Source organism: Aspergillus fischeri, genomic scaffold (genome assembly GCF_000149645.3).
Source record: "Aspergillus fischeri NRRL 181 1099437636266 genomic scaffold, whole genome shotgun sequence".
In the NCBI taxonomy this organism is placed as follows: domain Eukaryota; kingdom Fungi; phylum Ascomycota; class Eurotiomycetes; order Eurotiales; family Aspergillaceae; genus Aspergillus; species Aspergillus fischeri.
Genome location: NW_001509760.1, coordinates 3485150 through 3501628, shown reverse-complemented (window position 1 = coordinate 3501628; position 16479 = coordinate 3485150). Strand labels below are relative to the sequence as shown.

Sequence of the window (16479 nt, the reverse complement as noted above, 5' to 3'; positions counted from 1 at the left end):
TGCTGTACAGCCTTTCTTCCCTCCGGGTCAATCATGACCGTGAAAGGAATAGAATCATAGACGTCCGGATTCATAACCCTCCTTCGTGAGCCCATTATTTTTCCATGTATACCTAATTTCCAACGACCCGTATCCATAAAATACAATCCGCGCGCAAGCATGCTGCAAATTTATACGTCAGAGGCATGAAAATAGAAGAAGCAGACCCCGACAAATGCAATCAAATGACTGTTTCCCTAGCACCACAGCTGATCCCCGAACAAGCGGCCGAAAGAAGTGCAAGGGGAGGAGCGACCTCAGAATTGGAAAAGAGAAAGAAGAACGCCGGGTATTGGCCAGTACCAAGGTCAAAAAGCCTGCTGTCATAAGAAAGAAGAAAAAAATCATGTCATGGGATATAGAATCGAGAATCATTTATGGAGCCGTTAGCGTTGCGCAGGGCCTCGCGACAGACCTTGTCTTGCCTAGTAAGATCGATCAGAGATATGTCCACAAATGAACAGAGCTTAAGAACGTACCTTCATTTGTTCAATTCTCGCCTTGAGTTGGCTGGTGACTTCTGCGGCTCTCTTCCAATTTTCCGCGGGTTCTGAACTCCTCATCGGTTGCTCCTCTCCGGAAGCACTACCAGAGCCTGGTATGGACGATCTTGTTGGACTGCCCATACCCGAGTAGTTAGTTCCGAAGGAAGGGCTGAGCTTCCGTCGACCAAGGCCTCCGTCTCTGCTACCGCGTCCTGGTGACTCCAGATCGGTGTTTTCTTTCTCCTCACTTGGGCTGGCAGACACGTAGCTCCGAGGTCGCCCACCATCAAAGCGACTTCCCATGTGCAGGCCGGTTCTGGGAATGGCACCATAGCCGTTGGTACCGGTTTCATGATATATCGACGTCTCCGGTACTGGCAAATTCATATTATCCGAAAAGCCGTTGGGAGGACTCTGAGCGCTGGCCCGGAGAGCTCTGGCCAATTCACGCTTTAGACGATCAATTTCCCTCTGCTGCTTCTGAACCGTCTGCTCAGCCGCTTCTGCATCACTCCTGGCTCGAACCAACTGGGTTTCCTTGGCTTTGATACTTAGAACATCTCTTGTATGATCCTCAATGAGTTGTGCATTTTGATCTTGAAGCTCCGTCACTTGCGAGTTGAGTCGAGTTCTTTCAGACTTCAAGTCCTCAATCATTCGAAGGAACCTTTCTCTTTCAAGGCGCAATTCGTCGAGTTCAGCCCTTTCGATGGCAGAAATCCCGCTCACTTGGGGTGGCGCAGCTGGAGCTGGAGCTGGTTCAGGAGCAGCTGATGGTTTGGTTATGGGACGGCCTGCAAGCCCTCTCCCAAGACCAAATTTCGGTGCAGCTGGCGCGGGAGGCTGTTCTTCCGAAGGGGGGGAGATGACCCGACGCTGTGGGGAAGCAAGGCCACCAGGACCACCAAGCTTTCTTTGAAGCTTGAGTCCAGCGCCTGGAGTGGGAAGTCCACCAGGCTTGGGAACCCCACCCAACTTCGAAGGGATCGACCTTGTAGCGGGTTTTGGAGGAGAAAGGGTCGGTGCAGGCTCCTCTGGTGGAGGCGCCGCAGCAGCTGGAGCAGGCTTCTTCATTCCCAGAGCTGGCTTCTTCCCTCCAACAACCTTCTTGCCGGCGGCAGGCACGGCCTTTGGCGGCCCAACGATGGGCTTCGGTCTGTCTTTCGCTTTTACCTCGGCGATCTCATAAAATTCCTTGATCTTTGTCTTCCTGATATCATCAAGTCCGTCCAGGTAAGGGTTCATCGCACGCTCGCCCATGATTTTCATCAAGGTGCCCAAAATTTCAGCTCCTCCTGCACGGTTGACTTCAGTGGACTCAGTCAGCAATTTTGTGGCAGCATCGGCAATGGCTTTCACTTCAGCTTTCGATGGAACATCTCTAGTGGTTCGGAGGCAGCGAATCAGGAATTTCAGGGTTTCCTGCTTCACCTGTGGGTTCTTATGTTTGAGAAATTCTAGGATCTCCTCTAAACAATCCGATAGATTCGTCGATGCAAAGACCGCATCCAAAGCTTGCCCCAGAGCATCTGCGACGGTCTGCTTTTTCTCCTTCAATCGTTCCATGATAGGCGGCATGATCGTGGATCGGTGTTTCGCGAAGCCCCCCCGCAGACCCTTTGCGAGGAGATCGATACAGTTGGCGGCAACAGTCACGACTGCGACATTCGCGTCTTTCATGGATTTTGCAAGACCTCGAACAATATCGTCAAACGGCCCGTCCTTGATTCGCGGAACGTTCAGTGCAGTATACAGAGCGTCCAGCGCCTCCTTCCTGTCTTTCCACTTCGATGATCCCAATTGCTCATTAAAGTCCTTGGGTATTTTGGGGAAGACGTCGACTGGCTCAGCGAGATCGAATGCATCTACCTCGCCATCATCTTCATCTGCGTAGACCTCTCCAGCTTCTGCGTCGCCATCACCGCTTTCTGGAGCAGCACTAGCTGCAGCCATCGCGTCCTGTTGCGCTTTTGTCAATCTCTCTTGCTTTGGCGCCGGTTCCTGCTTGACGCTTTCGAACAGCTTTTCGAGATCCTGCTGCTGAACAGGTTTAAGCTCTCCCCAGAACAGCGGTTTGATAGCCTCTTTCAGCCATCGATACAGTTCGACTGTGAGATTCTGCGCTTCCGCACGGACGTTTTTATCTGCGTGCCCGAATACTTTGGGCAAGGCCTTCAGGACCGGTTTGGGGTCGACAATCTTGCAGCCGAAGTTGTGATAGATGGCTTTCAATCCGCTTAATGCCGCTGCAATCACCTTGGGTACTTTGTGCGACAAGATAGGGACTATTTCCTCAATAACCGGATCTGCCTTATCTAATTCGACACAGAGTAGAAGAGCTTCAAGCGCATTTGCTTTGGCCGCCGGTCTGGTTGAAGGAAGTCCTTTTTCGACAATAGGACCTATCGTGGATCCGCGAGTTCTGCGCAAACCCCTGTCAGCTATATCCAAAGTCGAACCGGGGTGAAATGTCAGGCTCAGTGCTAAGGCTAGACATACCGTGTGCAAGCCTGGACACCCCCATATTTGAGAAAAGAGCAATATGACGCAAGACCTTCTTGTTGAGCAGCTACATTGGAATCTGACACTGCCCCTTTCCAGAGACCTGGATCTTGTAGAAATGGTACAAAAACTGGATCCGACTCATCGGGGGTCTTTTCAAACTGTTGCTTGGCATCTTCATAACCTTCCTTTCGCACTTTCCAATTCTAGAGACATTCGGAACATTGTCAGCGTTTCGTGTCATCGATGTGATTTCACCGAAGACATCGGATCGGGTAAAGGGGCTTTAACCTTGTGACAGAACCGGTCAGGCAACGGTAATGAAGAAAAGTCCTCCTCCCCCTCAGCCATGATGACAGATTATATGCGTGGGTAATGTATTAGCTAGAAGGTGCACTAGAATTGAGAAGCGAGTACAGTTAGCTTCATTCCACCGGAAGTGGCATGGCACAACAGAACAGTAAACAGCCGAAGCGCAATATGCAGAGATCTATACAAGGTCGTCGAGAGCGACGAGTAGCTCAGGCTAGACAGCAAACTGCTGTTGACTTCACGCAACAGGAAAAGACCAGGGACGCACCTTAGAGGGGTTTTTTGCGGAGGGGTCTCCTGTTGTGGATCTTTCAAGTAATGGTCAGGCCTGAGTATATCAAGACATGCACAACTGTCACCTGAAGAGATGAAAATAAATTCCCTCCAGTCAATTCTTGAATCTCCTCTTCGGTATCTTTGACGAAATAGGAGGACAAAAGGGTGTGGTGGACGTCTAGGAGAACATGCCACTTTGACGCAGATGATGATTGATAGAATCGGACAGTAAACAACCAACAAGTCGCTGTGGTGATTTCGCGACCCAAAGATTGGGTGGACTGGCTGCCTTGGCATTCAGGCCCGCGGGAACACATGCCCAACCTGTGCTGTTGTGCAACTAAACAAACAATCTGAGGATTTGTCTCCCCCACGGTTGTGTCAACCAGCATCATATCAATTCTTAATTCTTTACGTCTGGGCTTAATTCTGCGCTATCACACACTAATCACCACCCGTCCATAACATAAAGTATATGCCTCCGCTCTGACGACAGATACGACTCCCACATTGTCCCCTCCCCCTGCGTTCTCACACCCATCCCCACGGTCGCAAAACAGAAACCCTCCCCCTCTTGACATCCTGGCTCACCGCCCGGCTCAGGACTATCATTCGCATACAAATTCCTAGATCAATTGCCAATAAGAGCCAGCTTAAAGGACTTCACTTCTCCTGCGGACGGTCGCACGGTATACCGATAAGAAATTTACCTGTCTCGGTCGACGAGGCTAAAGCAGTGCATGCAGAGGGTCAGACTAGCGTGGAGAGACTGCCGTTGAACATGAGCCAGCTACTCACGGCGCGGCAGGCAGAGGAGCTGTACGTCATTGCTCCTGGGTTACAATAACTGAAAAAGACTGAGGAGGAAAGGGTGTGACGCTGACATCGCTCAAAATGTTCTCCATAGACACAAATCCATTATCGCCTATCTTGCCTCGGTGAACCTAACTGAGAGTTCTGCTGCTCTGCGAGCGGAGCTAGGCGATTCGGTTTCAATTGACGATGCGACGCTGAAGAAGTATGAGGGGCTATTAGAGAAGAAATGGACCAGCGTGGTCCGCTTGCAGAAGAAGGTTGGTTCCTAGGACTGCGCGAATCTCGTTTTGCGTCATGAATGCCGGATAGCACTGACCATCGTCTCCCCTTTGGGCTGATTAGATCATGGACCTTGAGTCCCGATGCGCGGCACTCCAGTCAGAACTAGACTCTGCAACGCCTACTTCACTATTGCGAAAGAATCAGGACCCTACATCGTGGTTACCGCGATCCCCTGCCCGCCATATACTCGAGGGCCACCGAGAACCTGTCACATGTGTTGCGTTCCACCCAGTATTTTCTTCCCTCGCATCGGGCTCAGACGATACGACGATCAAGATCTGGGATTGGGAGCTCGGGGAACTAGAACGGACAGTCAAGGGGCACACCAAGGCGGTGCTAGACGTCGATTATGGTGGGCCCCGCGGCGGAACACTTCTGGCGTCCTGTTCATCCGATCTAACAATCAAGCTATGGGATCCATCTGATAACTACAAGAACATAAGAACCTTGCCAGGTCATGATCACAGTGTCTCCTCGGTGAGATTCATCCCATCTGGCGCGGCAGGCTCGCCTATGTCGGGGAATCTATTGGTCTCCGCATCACGAGATAAGACTTTGCGGATATGGGATGTAACGACCGGATATTGTGTGAAGACATTGTCAGGACATGTGGACTGGGTACGAGCCGTTGCGCCATCTCTCGACGGAAGGTTCCTCTTCGCCGCGGGCGATGACCGGATTCCTCGCTTGTGGGATCTATCATCTGCGGAAACCAAATCGACATTCCTCGGGCACGAACATGTCATTGAATGTGTTGCTATTGCTCCTGCTGCCAGCTATCCACATCTTGCGGTTCTTTCCGGCTTGAAGAAACCGCCGCCGGTTTCCTCGTCAGCTGAATTTTTCGCCACTGGGTCTCGAGACAAAACTATCCGGCTATGGGATTCACGAGGCAATCTTATCAAAACGCTTGTGGGCCATGACAACTGGGTTCGTGCGCTCGCTTTTCATCCAGGCGGTAAACATCTTCTGTCGGTTGCAGACGACAAGACTATCCGCTGCTGGGATTTGACCCAGGAATGCAAGTGCGTCAGGGTCATCTCTGATGCTCACGGACATTTTGTCACATGCCTCCGATGGGCGCCACCATTAATCAAAGATGGGGGAGCCAATGGAGAATCAGAGACCAATGGAGCACCGGCGGCCACCGCGACAACAAATGGTGTCAGACCAGATCCCAACGCGGCCAACAAGATCTCGATCAGATGCGTCATTGCCACCGGCAGTGTCGACCGCAAAGTGCGGATTTTCGCGACCTGACGACGTGGACTGATCAGTGCCGTCGTTCTTCAAACAACGACGGAGTCGCACCAGAAGATGCATGCATACGAAGACGAAGAAGCAACTAATCGGCATCGTTCAATTGGAATGCAATCTCATTGAACATGGCTCGCTCACTAATATGGGCATGGAGTTGGTTTCCATTCTGTGATACCAGTATATTTTAGGTGGAAGCAAGGTCTGGTTTCCTTTGGGCTAGAAAGCTGTACTACCCTTATTACCTTCTGTATTGTCTTTAATCCTGCCAAATTTTGGGGGTTGTTGCATGGACGGATTCTCCCTTGGCTCAAACCTGCGTCTTTCCTCGTACATATTTACGGCCTTTTTCTTTTTGATTGAGATTCAAGATACCTTTCTGCTGTGACTGTTGAATGCATATTCAATCAATACATTGCGCCTACGACGTTACTATGTCTCTTCAGTCAGTCTTCCTGTAGTAATGAACTGTCCCAAGGTAAATGGAACAATTATCACTTCATGCCAGTTTCAGCTGGCAAAGGTAGCAACGGAAGATGACGACAGGTCTGAATGAATCCCTCGCCATTTCGCCTTGTATTTCGACGAGCCAATTGTCCAAAGAACAGTAAAAGAGCATGAATGTTCAGAGTATAGTACACTTTATCTCGCAAACCCTATACAGGAGGGACTTTCATATCCCTCATACAAATCCCAATCTCGAAGACCCCAAAAACCCTCAAGCTCACGCACTAAGATCACCAACCCTCTCATAAATCAATGCTCTGATCCGTCCAACATGCTCCTTCACGCCCTGCACCTCACCACCCTCCGACCTCCTCGCCTCCCGCCGCTGCCACTTAGCAGACCTCTTCTCGGCACGCACGGCATCCCGCTCCTCGCGCGTCATAACAGGCGGACGATCCTCAATCGCTCTCCCAAACGGCGCCACAATCCGCTCAACCACATGCCGCACATTGCGACTCTTCGGGAAGCCCGACGAGAACTCGATGACATCGCCCTCGCGGAGAGAATTGCGGGGGTCCGCGACAAGGTAGTGCGTGATCTTGGGGTAGGATTTGCGGAGGTACGGGTCCCAGGTTGTATGGCGGTGGCTGACGCGGACGGTGCGGTCCATGCGGCCGACGGAGACGACGGTGCCGGTTTTGAGGGTGTAGGGGTACTTGCGGAGGGAGGGGGGTGCGATGGTCGACGAGGGTGTGAGTTCGGGGGCTGTCTGTGGTTGTTTGGCGACTGGGGCTGTGGTTGAAGCGGTGCGTCTGACGATGTTGCTTGACCGTGTCGACTGGAGGAAGGAAGCTTGGGTTGAGGTGGTGATTGTTGACCGGGGGATGCAGGATCGGAGGGGCCGCATTGCCCGTATGATACTGCTGGGGGGCATTTTTGTGTAAGAGACTGATCTCTCCGAGATCTCAACGACTGTGTTTCTGTTGTTGAACGAGGGCGTTGTCCGTTCGACTGTCTGAAGAGGTAGAGTTTTGACTTCTTTGGAGATGCGGTCGTTCGGAGAGTGGAAAGTCGCGGCCTTGTGGGACCGGGAGGGAACAGAGTATAGTTCCCTATAAGTCAATTAGGTGCGAAAAATGTAATGAGCACCTGGATATTGACAGAATTGCACTATACGGGCTCGTGATGTCCGAGTTGAAATCCGCGGACGGCGGAGTTTCCCAAGAATTTCTCCATTTGTGTTTGCACTGTTTGTCAAGTTCAATCGCAAAGGTGAAATCCACAAAGACATGCCTTAAATTCGTCTCTACGCAAAAAGTGTATAATTGAGGTGAGTTGAGATCAGAGTCATTTTGATAGCCCGAAATAGAATAGAATAAACTCATATATCGAAAATTCGTGTCTGATGAATGAAGAGGCCCATAAGATAAACAAAAACACCTAAAGGGAGTGCTTAATATACAAGACGCCAAAACCTCCCACCTGTCATGCCTACCCGGGCATAGGAATCTATTCGTGATCATTTTCTTGGTAGTTTTCCGTTCCAAAGAGTCTGTTATCATGAACACAAAGCATAGCAGAGACAGAATTATGTCCGCGCCTAACTCGTAAACCGGCGAGGAATCTTCCTCATCCCATCAGGCGATCCCAGCTCTTCATTCTCTAAGCAAGAAAGAATGACAATTTCACTGTGTCGTTTGGGATTCCTCCGACTCTCCAGAACCATTCATAGGCTTCTCAGCGTCAGCACTTTCAGGCAGCTTGGCCTTTCGCGATTGGAATTTTCCAGCTGAGTGCGCAGATATTCTGTTCAACTCGGTGACAAAGGATTGGCCCCAGAAGGCGCTTGATGTCGTCAGCTCAGGTTACGCCGGTCGGCGGCGGAGATGTCAGCTGGTTACTTACCTTGTATATTTATTGACATACTTGTCCAGTTTGGAGAAGTTGAGGGCCCTCTGCTCGTCACTCATAGTGACGGCCTCTTGGTAAGCACCGGCTAGCTCTTCCGTGTTCCAAGGATTGATGATTATACTGCCGTTGAGACTCTGAGCCGCGCCAGCGAATTCTGACAGAACCAGCACACCATGTCGTTTTTGTTGAGAAGCTATATACTCATATGCCACCAAGTTCATGCCATCTCGGGTCGACGATACGATGCATGCATCGGAAACAGCATACAGAGCAATCAGCTCGTCAAAGTTGACTGACTTGTGTAGGAAATGAATGGGCATGAATTCAACCGTTCCTAAAGCCGCCAGTCAGATATTGATGCCCTAGATAGGATGACGGCTGCTGAGCACCCACCGAATTTTCCGTTAATCCGCCCCACCAATTCGTTCACGACCGCTCTCAAATTTTGATACTCCTCAACATCTTGTCTACTGGGCACTGCGACTTGTACCAGCACGACTTTGCCCACCCATTCCGGATGATCACTGAGGAAGACTTCGAGAGCATGCAGCTTCTGGGGAACTCCCTTGATATAATCGAGGCGATCAACACCCACCATGAGCTTCACGCCCTGGAATTTCTGCTCGAGCTGTGCTATCCGTTTCTGGACCTTTTCCTTTTTGAGACCTTCCTGAAACTTCTCGGGGTCAATGCCAATTGGGAAAGCACCGCAAGCGATGACCTTGCCCTGGAACTCTATTCCATTAGGAGTGGTTGCCAAGCCCCTGAAGGTATATGTTAGCTGCTTCAAATGCCAATCAACATCAAAGGCGGCCTTAAGCATACAGTAATCGCGAGCATGCGCTCAAAAAATGTCTCGTATAGTCATATGTGTGGAACCCAATGAGATCGCAGTGGAGCACACCAAGCAACAGCTCGTTACGGACGGGCAGGATTCTGTAGATTTCGCTGCTAGGGAAGGGAGTATGGAGGAAGAATCCGATCTTGACGTTTTCCTTGCTATCTCCAATCTCCTCGCGAAGCATTTCAGGAAGAAGCATGAGGTGATAATCATGGACCCAGATCAGGTCTCCATCTTGGACTTCTTTCGCAACGGCTTTGGCAAAAAGGCGGTTCGCTTCCTTGTATGCCTCCCAGGCCGATTCGTCGAATGTAATTTCACCTGGATGGTAATGGAAAAGTGGCCACAGGATAGAATCTAGACGACGACAGACACTGTCAGCAATCCATTCTGATTGCGCACTGCAAAAGCGTACAATTCGCCTGCTTCAACAACGCGTGAGACGGTGAACTAACTGGAGAATCCATTGTAGTGCCGATCCGCGAGTTCATCATCAATGAATACCGGGATCGCTCCATATTCGTCCTTTAGACGTTGTTTGACAACAGGAATTTCCTCTTCGGGAACCTCCAACCCGGGCCAGCCGTACCATTGGAAGGTCGTAGACTTGGACAGGCCGCTGAGACCGCTGACCAGCCCGCCGGAGGACATGGAGAAGTCATACTTGCCATCCTCCGAGCGCTTTATAGTAATGGGAAGCCGATTGGAGACGAGAAGTAGTCTCGCCTCGTTTTGGGTGGAGTTCTCGAGTGACGGCATGGCGTATCAGGGTATGTGGGTGCGGGATATCAGAGCAGGCACAGTCGGGAATATCTGATCGGACCGGCGACAGAGTGTAATTGTAGTTTATTCCAATCGGAAACCTCTTTGGAGACAGAACGCGACGCTAAAGAGAAGAAAGGCAAGTCAAGACCGGTGACGTTGAACGGAGCGTAGGAGTATGCCGAGAATAAGGTGGGGACGATCTTTAGAGCAATCCGACAGTGAGGGGAATGAAGGGCGCCGATAAAAGCGCAGGGGGACGACAATATCGGTCGCCAATGCTGTATAAATGTAGTCCTCTCTGGTTGTAGCTTTGATCCTGAATAGCTCGCTCACTCCTTGAGCGAAGAATTCGTTGACGTTGCTGTCTTCAGAGAGGAAGAAGAAACAAGCTGGAGGTTGGCGGGGAAGAGTGACCTCAGAGCCCAGCAAACAGCCAAACGCGCGGACCAACGGACCCAGATTTGGGCAAAAATACTGATGGGGGGCAAGAAAGCGGCCTGCTCTTCAATAGCGAGCTCATCGACTGCGAGATTCGGATGGGATATATGATATCAGGACCAGTTTGTTGAGACCGGAAGGGAGAGAACCATAAAAATACTGGTTTGATCCCCCTCAATACATGTATATGGTTTGATACGAATAATAGTGTGGTGATATTAATAACAACAATAATAGGCAGTGAGATTCAGATGGAGGGGTAACCGGATAAAACCAGTTTAGTCTAAGATCAGTGATAGGTAACAATAAAAATGAACTGCTCGGTAAACCCATACTACTGCAGGTCTCCAGGTCTGTCCATTTGGGCACTTGCAGAGCCAGTATCAGAGGTAAACTTACAGTACATTATCGTTGTAACCTGGTTTGTGGCAATGTGCCCAGCCAAAGGAAAGTGAAGTCAGAGTCTGACTAACTGGAATGTCGCCTTGGACTTCCCGACCAGTCAAGGAAAAAGCCGTCGATGATGCCAACACTTCCAAGGAAAAAGATAACGGCATCAGGTTTCCTTTACCAAAGAAAGAAACGAACCCCGCCTACAGTCCATTGTTTTTCCGGTCCTATGTTGCATCCTTTGACACTTTCTTTCATGGATCAACCACCAGTCGTCTCGTACTCGTTGGTTGATGACTGGCTGGCGCTGTAATCATAACTCCTGCATGTTTACTATCAGCGGTATTTATATGAGTGAAGTAGGCTCCCAACTGGTGGCGTTTTTCGGAGTCCAATCTCATACTTTGGGTTCACATGGCCTGGCTGCTGTTACAACATTAATCTAACCTCTTCTTGAAATTCTTGCATACTCAGTAGATCTTGGGATCAGACCGGAAGAAGTTTCACTGGTTGAAGCATTGTCTGTCACATTAAGCTACTACTAGATACCATATATATATCATGATATTAATCCCGCATACAGAGGGGTGTGAGACGGATTTGAAATCAAGCATCCGCTGCCAGGCAGTAGTATGTGATTCACAATGCAGACTTTCCAATGTCTATCCTCCATTTCCCCGTCTCTGTGTCATGGACCACCTTTCCCTCGGCCTCCAGTTTCATTAACACCTGCAAGACACCATGTGAAGCAGGCAAGTGAAGACTTTCGGGAACATTCCGATAGATAACTTTGACTAGTTCGATGGGGGTCCATGAAGCCTTGCGTTCTGGAGAAGGTTCATTATCCGGGACGTCAAGCTTTCCATACCGCAACACCCGAATTACTTCTTCCTCACGCTGCTGCCGATGGTTGATGTACTCGGTGATCTTCGTAGTTGCATTCTCTATCACTGCACCGTGGCCCGGATATCCGCGGCCTGAGACCCGATTCTGCATTCTCTGCAGGCTGGACAGATACACTGGGAGATCTTCAAATACGGCTGTCCCGTGACCCAGCACGTCTAAAAGGAAAGAGTAAAGAAAAAGGTCAGCCGCAACAGTGACCACATAGAACAACCACCTAGTGGAGAGTAAGACTCACTATCACCAGTGATAATGGCGTCCTCCTCTTCAAGAACGAACATCATATGGTCCACGGTATGCCCTGGAGTATGATACGCTTTCAACGTAGCGCCTTCAACGCTGAAGACTTGGCCATCCTCAATATCGAGCTGTCCTTCATCTGGTTGGTGCTTGTAAACCGTCGCTTGCGGACAAATCTCGAGGAGATCGGGAACCCCATTGACATGGTCGTGGTGCCAGTGTGTCAGGAGTGCTTTATGGACTGTCGCATTCTCCTTTGCTAGCACACCTTTGAGATGATTTGCCCAGGACGGTTTACCCTCGCCGGTGTCGATGAGTATCCGCTGGTGGCCCCGTCCGATTAGATATGTGTTCGTTCCTATGATATCCAGCATGAGACGCCTGATTCGTTTTAGGACTCTTGTGTAAGCCACTCACCTTGCAGAGTGAACTATAACATCGATCGCATATTAGCTTCGAACCGGGCCATTGACTTGTATTATCTGCTCCTGCGCGAAACCTTAAAAGCCAAGAATGCACTCACTTTGCCTGGATTTCCCCCCAGTATCCGGACTACCGAAGCACTGAGCCTTTCCACTTCTGAGAGCGGGACAAGTTGTGTAGCCATGGTTTAGGAAGTGATGTTAATGGTGGTTGATATATGCGGAGTTTGCCTGCGAAGTTGTTGCGTTTCACAAAAGCCGCTTACAAACTGTTTCTTTCTATCGGATCAACCGTCGAGTCTTCAGGAATAGCCAGGGGATATTTATACAAATTAGACGCAACTATAATGATCTGCGGTCTACAATTTGTTAATCGCCATTCTGAATTTAGGTAGGTTCACTTTGCTCAAGCCCGAGTATGGAGGAGAGAGCGGTCCCTTAGTAACCGAGGTAGTTTCATTGCGGGGAGCTAAACTGACGTTAGGTACGCTAGTGAATTTCTGTTGGTTTCTGTGTATTGTTTGTATAGCTTCCAATTGTTCCAGCTCGAACTTCATAACACATTGAAGCATTTGCAAACTCGAGGGACTTAGCACACGGGAAGCAACCTCACCTTTTCACGTGTTATGACTTAACCAGACAGGCCAACCTGCTACTAGAAGATATGAATCACAAGGATCTAGCCTTGAACATAAATGAAATGACTTTGGTATGCATGCGATCCCTAACATACAATGGCTGTGTGCGAAAAAAGAAAACGGAAGCCTATATCCATAGAGCCCACCCAAACTCGGGATGGTAAAAAAACAACAAAACTTCGGTGGTAACGAAGAAACACAAATCGTTAGAATTTTCAGAACACCGTTTTTCATGAACCGTGAAAAGCAGGCCCAAAGGCCGCTGTCCACTCCCCAAACATTGCGAACTCGAGTCAAGTGCTGGATACATACACTGAACTCAGAAGTTCAAAAAGATGTTCCCAGTGATCGCTAGGAACCACTCAAGACATAATTTACAAACCTTCGACATCGTATGCGGAGGGTTTAGCCTTCAGGCGGACTGTCGCAACTAAATTTATTTGGTACCGGACTTGCGGGCCATGGTGTTGAGGGCAGAGCCATCCTTGAACCATTCGATCTGAGACTCGTTGAAGGTGTGGTTCAGGGAGATGTCGAAGGGAGCGCTGCCATCCTTGGGGTGAACACGGAGAGTCATGGGCTTGCCAACCTCGAGCTGAGTGCAAAGGAGGTCGACGGTGTCCTCAGGGTTGATCTTGTCATAATCGGCAGGGTCAGCGAAAGTGAGAGGAAGCATACCCTGCTTCTTCAGGTTGGTTTCATGCTGTGAAAAGAGAGTTAGTATTATTGCGCAGAATGCAAAATAACGGACCAGAATGACTTACGATACGGGCAAAGCTGCGGGTGATAATGGCGAGACCACCAAGGTGTCTGGGCTCCAGAGCGGCGTGCTCACGGGAGCTTCCCTCACCGTAGTTCCAGTCGCCAATGACAACCCACTTAATACCACGAGCCTTGTAGTCACGAGCGGTAGCAGGGACAGCATCGTACTCGCCAGTGAACTTGTTCTTGACAGAGTTGGCCTTGCCGTTCTCAGCGTTGACAGCACCAATCAGCATGTTGTTGGAGATGTTGTCAAGGTGGCCACGGTACTTCAACCACGGGCCAGCCATGGAGATGTGATCGGTGGTGGTCTTGCCCTGGCACTTGATGAGGATAGGGATGCCGTTGGCGTCCTTGCCATCCCAGGGCTCGAATCCAGCAAGGAGCTGCAAACGGTCACTGGTGGGGGAGACGGCGACGTTGACGGAGGCGCGGTCGGTGGGAGGAGCCTGGTAGGTGTCACGGCCGGGGTCGTAGCCCTTGGCGGGGAGACCCTCTCCAGTAGGAGGCTGGAGCAGGAACTCATTGCCGTCCTTGTCCTTCAGCTTGTCAGTGAGGGGGTTGAACTTGAGGGTACCGGCAACGGTCATGGCGACGACGAGGTCGGGAGAAGCGACGAATGCGTGGGTAGCAGGGTTGGCGTCGTTACGGCCAGTGAAGTTACGGTTGTAGGAGGAGATGATGGAGTTAGGCTCGCCCTTCTTGACGTCCTTGCGGTCCCACTGACCGATGCAAGGACCGCAGGCGTTGGCGAGGATGACACCACCGAACTCCTCAAGAGTCTGGAGCTGGCCATCGCGCTCAATAGTGGCGCGAATCTGCTCGGAACCGGGGGTAACAGTGAAGAGGGACTTGGCCTTCAGACCGTGGTTCAGAGCGTCACGAGCGATCGAGGCGGCACGGGACATATCCTCATAAGAGGAGTTGGTGCAAGAACCGATCAGACCAACCTTGAGCTCCTCAGGCCACTTGTTGGTCTCGACAGCCTCCTTGAACTTAGAAATGGGGGTAGCAAGATCAGGAGTGAAGGGACCGTTGATGTGAGGCTCAAGCTCAGAGAGGTTGATCTCGATCAGCTGGTCGTACTCGGCGCCCTCGTCCTCACGCAGCTCCTTGGCGTATTCGCGGGAGAAGTCACCAATGTGCTGACGCTTGGTGGCCTTCAGGTAATCATACATGCGGTCGTTGAAGGGGAACATGGAGGTGGTAGCACCAATTTCAGCACCCATGTTACAGATGGTACCCATACCAGTGCAAGAGAGAGAGGTAACACCAGGTCCGTGGTACTCAATGATAGCACCAGTACCACCCTTGACGGTAAGGAGGCCGGCAACCTTCAGGATGATATCCTTAGGAGTGGTCCAGCCGGACATCTCACCGGTAAGCTTAACACCGATGACCTTGGGAGCCTTCAACTCCCAGGGAAGACCAGCCATGACATCGACAGCATCAGCACCACCGACACCAATAGCAGCCATAGCAAGACCACCAGCGTTGGGGGTGTGAGAGTCGGTACCGATCATCAGACCACCAGGGAAAGCGTAGTTCTCCAGGACAATCTGGTGAATGATACCGGAACCGGGCTTCCAGAAACCAATGTTGTACTTAGCGGTGGCACTAGCCAGGAAATCATAAACTTCCTTGTTGATCTCGTTGGCACGAGCAAGATCCTTGTCACCTCCAACCTGGGCCTCGATCAAGTGGTCACAGTGGACGGTAGTAGGAGTAGCGACAGAGGGCATGCCAGCAGACATGAACTGCAGAATGGCCATCTGAGCGGTGGCATCCTGGCAAGCGACACGGTCGGGGCGGAGCTTCAGGTAGGACTTGCCACGCTCAATCTCCTGTCCGTGAGGGTCGTCAAGGTGAGAGTACAGAACCTTCTCGGCGTATGTGAGAGGACGCTGCAAGCGACGACGGACAATGTCCAGGTTCTCAGACATCTTCCTGAAAAGTTAAGGAACATGTTAGTAGCTGAGTGATTACTGGTGATTTCCAGATTCTCCGTATGAGCGGATTGTTTTGGGCCGAGTGCAAAGGGCGTTTATAGCATACTTGTAGTTGATGTAGTTACCCTGGCGGATACGTTAGCGGATCCTGTTCCCGTAACGAGCTAAACAGCAGCGCTGGACTGGCCGAACAAGACCACTCACCTTCTCAGTGTTGGCCATCTCGACCTTCTTGTCGAGAGGGGAGTCACCAACGGTAGCGAAGGCCCGGGTCCCGAGGAACTGCACAAAAGATCAGTCAGTACATCTGCGCTGTTGGTCAAGTAGCCATAGCCACGGCTTCCGAGTTGCTCGCTGGAGAACAGCGCGGCAGAGGTGAGATCAAGGGATTCTTACAAGTCGGGACTTGGGGGCCTGTGAGGTATCATGTCAGCTTCTGGACAATTCATCTTTTGGTGCTTCGACCCATCCTTCAATGCATCGCACATGAATGCAGGTGCTTGAAGGATGAGCTAGGAGCTAGAGTTCACTTACCAGCGCACCGGCGCGCGCAAGCCTTGTGGAGATCATTATGGAAGCTCTCTATGTGAGTTGGGCAGTGCCGCAATACATCCAACGAGAGCCAATCCAAGCAGCAACAACAGCCAGCTGCAGAAAAGAATAGAGTGGAGTGGGAAAAGTAAGGAAGAGAAAAGAGTTAGGATCAAAGGGAGATGGAGCAGATAAAAAGGAAGCTTGGTGTGGGAAAGAATTCTTGATGAACCGGAGAAGAGGACCCGTAACCGCTCGTGACAGTACGGGCGT

The 16479-nt window shown here is 50.7% G+C and overlaps 6 protein-coding genes across 6 annotated transcripts; 1 reads left to right on the top strand and 5 right to left on the bottom strand.

Moving 5' to 3' along the window:
* Positions 1–425: 425 nt before the first annotated feature.
* Positions 426–3377, bottom strand: NFIA_058920 (putative spindle pole body component; the record flags this gene model as incomplete). Its single annotated transcript, XM_001258437.1, has 4 exons — positions 426–464; positions 519–2946; positions 3024–3232; positions 3285–3377. The coding sequence occupies 4 exons, from the start codon at positions 3375–3377 to the stop codon at positions 426–428; spliced, it is 2769 nt and encodes a 922-aa protein (XP_001258438.1).
* Positions 3378–4395: 1018 nt separating this feature from the next.
* NFIA_058910 (WD40 repeat domain-containing protein) lies at positions 4396–5972 on the top strand (the record flags this gene model as incomplete). Its single annotated transcript, XM_001258436.1, has 3 exons — positions 4396–4433; positions 4522–4687; positions 4851–5972. The coding sequence occupies 3 exons, from the start codon at positions 4396–4398 to the stop codon at positions 5970–5972; spliced, it is 1326 nt and encodes a 441-aa protein (XP_001258437.1).
* A 721-nt stretch (positions 5973–6693) lies between these two features.
* On the bottom strand, positions 6694–7350 carry NFIA_058900 (uS17 family ribosomal protein; the record flags this gene model as incomplete). Its single annotated transcript, XM_001258435.1, has 1 exon — positions 6694–7350. The coding sequence occupies one exon, from the start codon at positions 7348–7350 to the stop codon at positions 6694–6696; it is 657 nt and encodes a 218-aa protein (XP_001258436.1).
* Positions 7351–8101: 751 nt separating this feature from the next.
* On the bottom strand, positions 8102–9927 carry NFIA_058890 (glycosyltransferase family 20 protein; the record flags this gene model as incomplete). The annotated part of the gene is made up of 5 exons (XM_001258434.1): positions 8102–8261; positions 8322–8661; positions 8721–9091; positions 9153–9525; positions 9624–9927. The coding sequence occupies 5 exons, from the start codon at positions 9925–9927 to the stop codon at positions 8102–8104; spliced, it is 1548 nt and encodes a 515-aa protein (XP_001258435.1).
* Positions 9928–11400: 1473 nt separating this feature from the next.
* On the bottom strand, positions 11401–12511 carry NFIA_058880 (putative metallo-beta-lactamase domain protein; the record flags this gene model as incomplete). The annotated part of the gene is made up of 4 exons (XM_001258433.1): positions 11401–11822; positions 11903–12262; positions 12322–12334; positions 12428–12511. 4 exons carry the CDS (start codon positions 12509–12511, stop codon positions 11401–11403), a joined length of 879 nt encoding a protein of 292 aa, XP_001258434.1.
* An 889-nt stretch (positions 12512–13400) lies between these two features.
* Positions 13401–16245, bottom strand: acoA (aconitate hydratase ACO1; the record flags this gene model as incomplete). The annotated part of the gene is made up of 5 exons (XM_001258432.1): positions 13401–13667; positions 13729–15673; positions 15782–15801; positions 15880–15957; positions 16210–16245. The coding sequence occupies 5 exons, from the start codon at positions 16243–16245 to the stop codon at positions 13401–13403; spliced, it is 2346 nt and encodes a 781-aa protein (XP_001258433.1).
* Between the last annotated feature and the right edge of the window lie 234 nt (positions 16246–16479).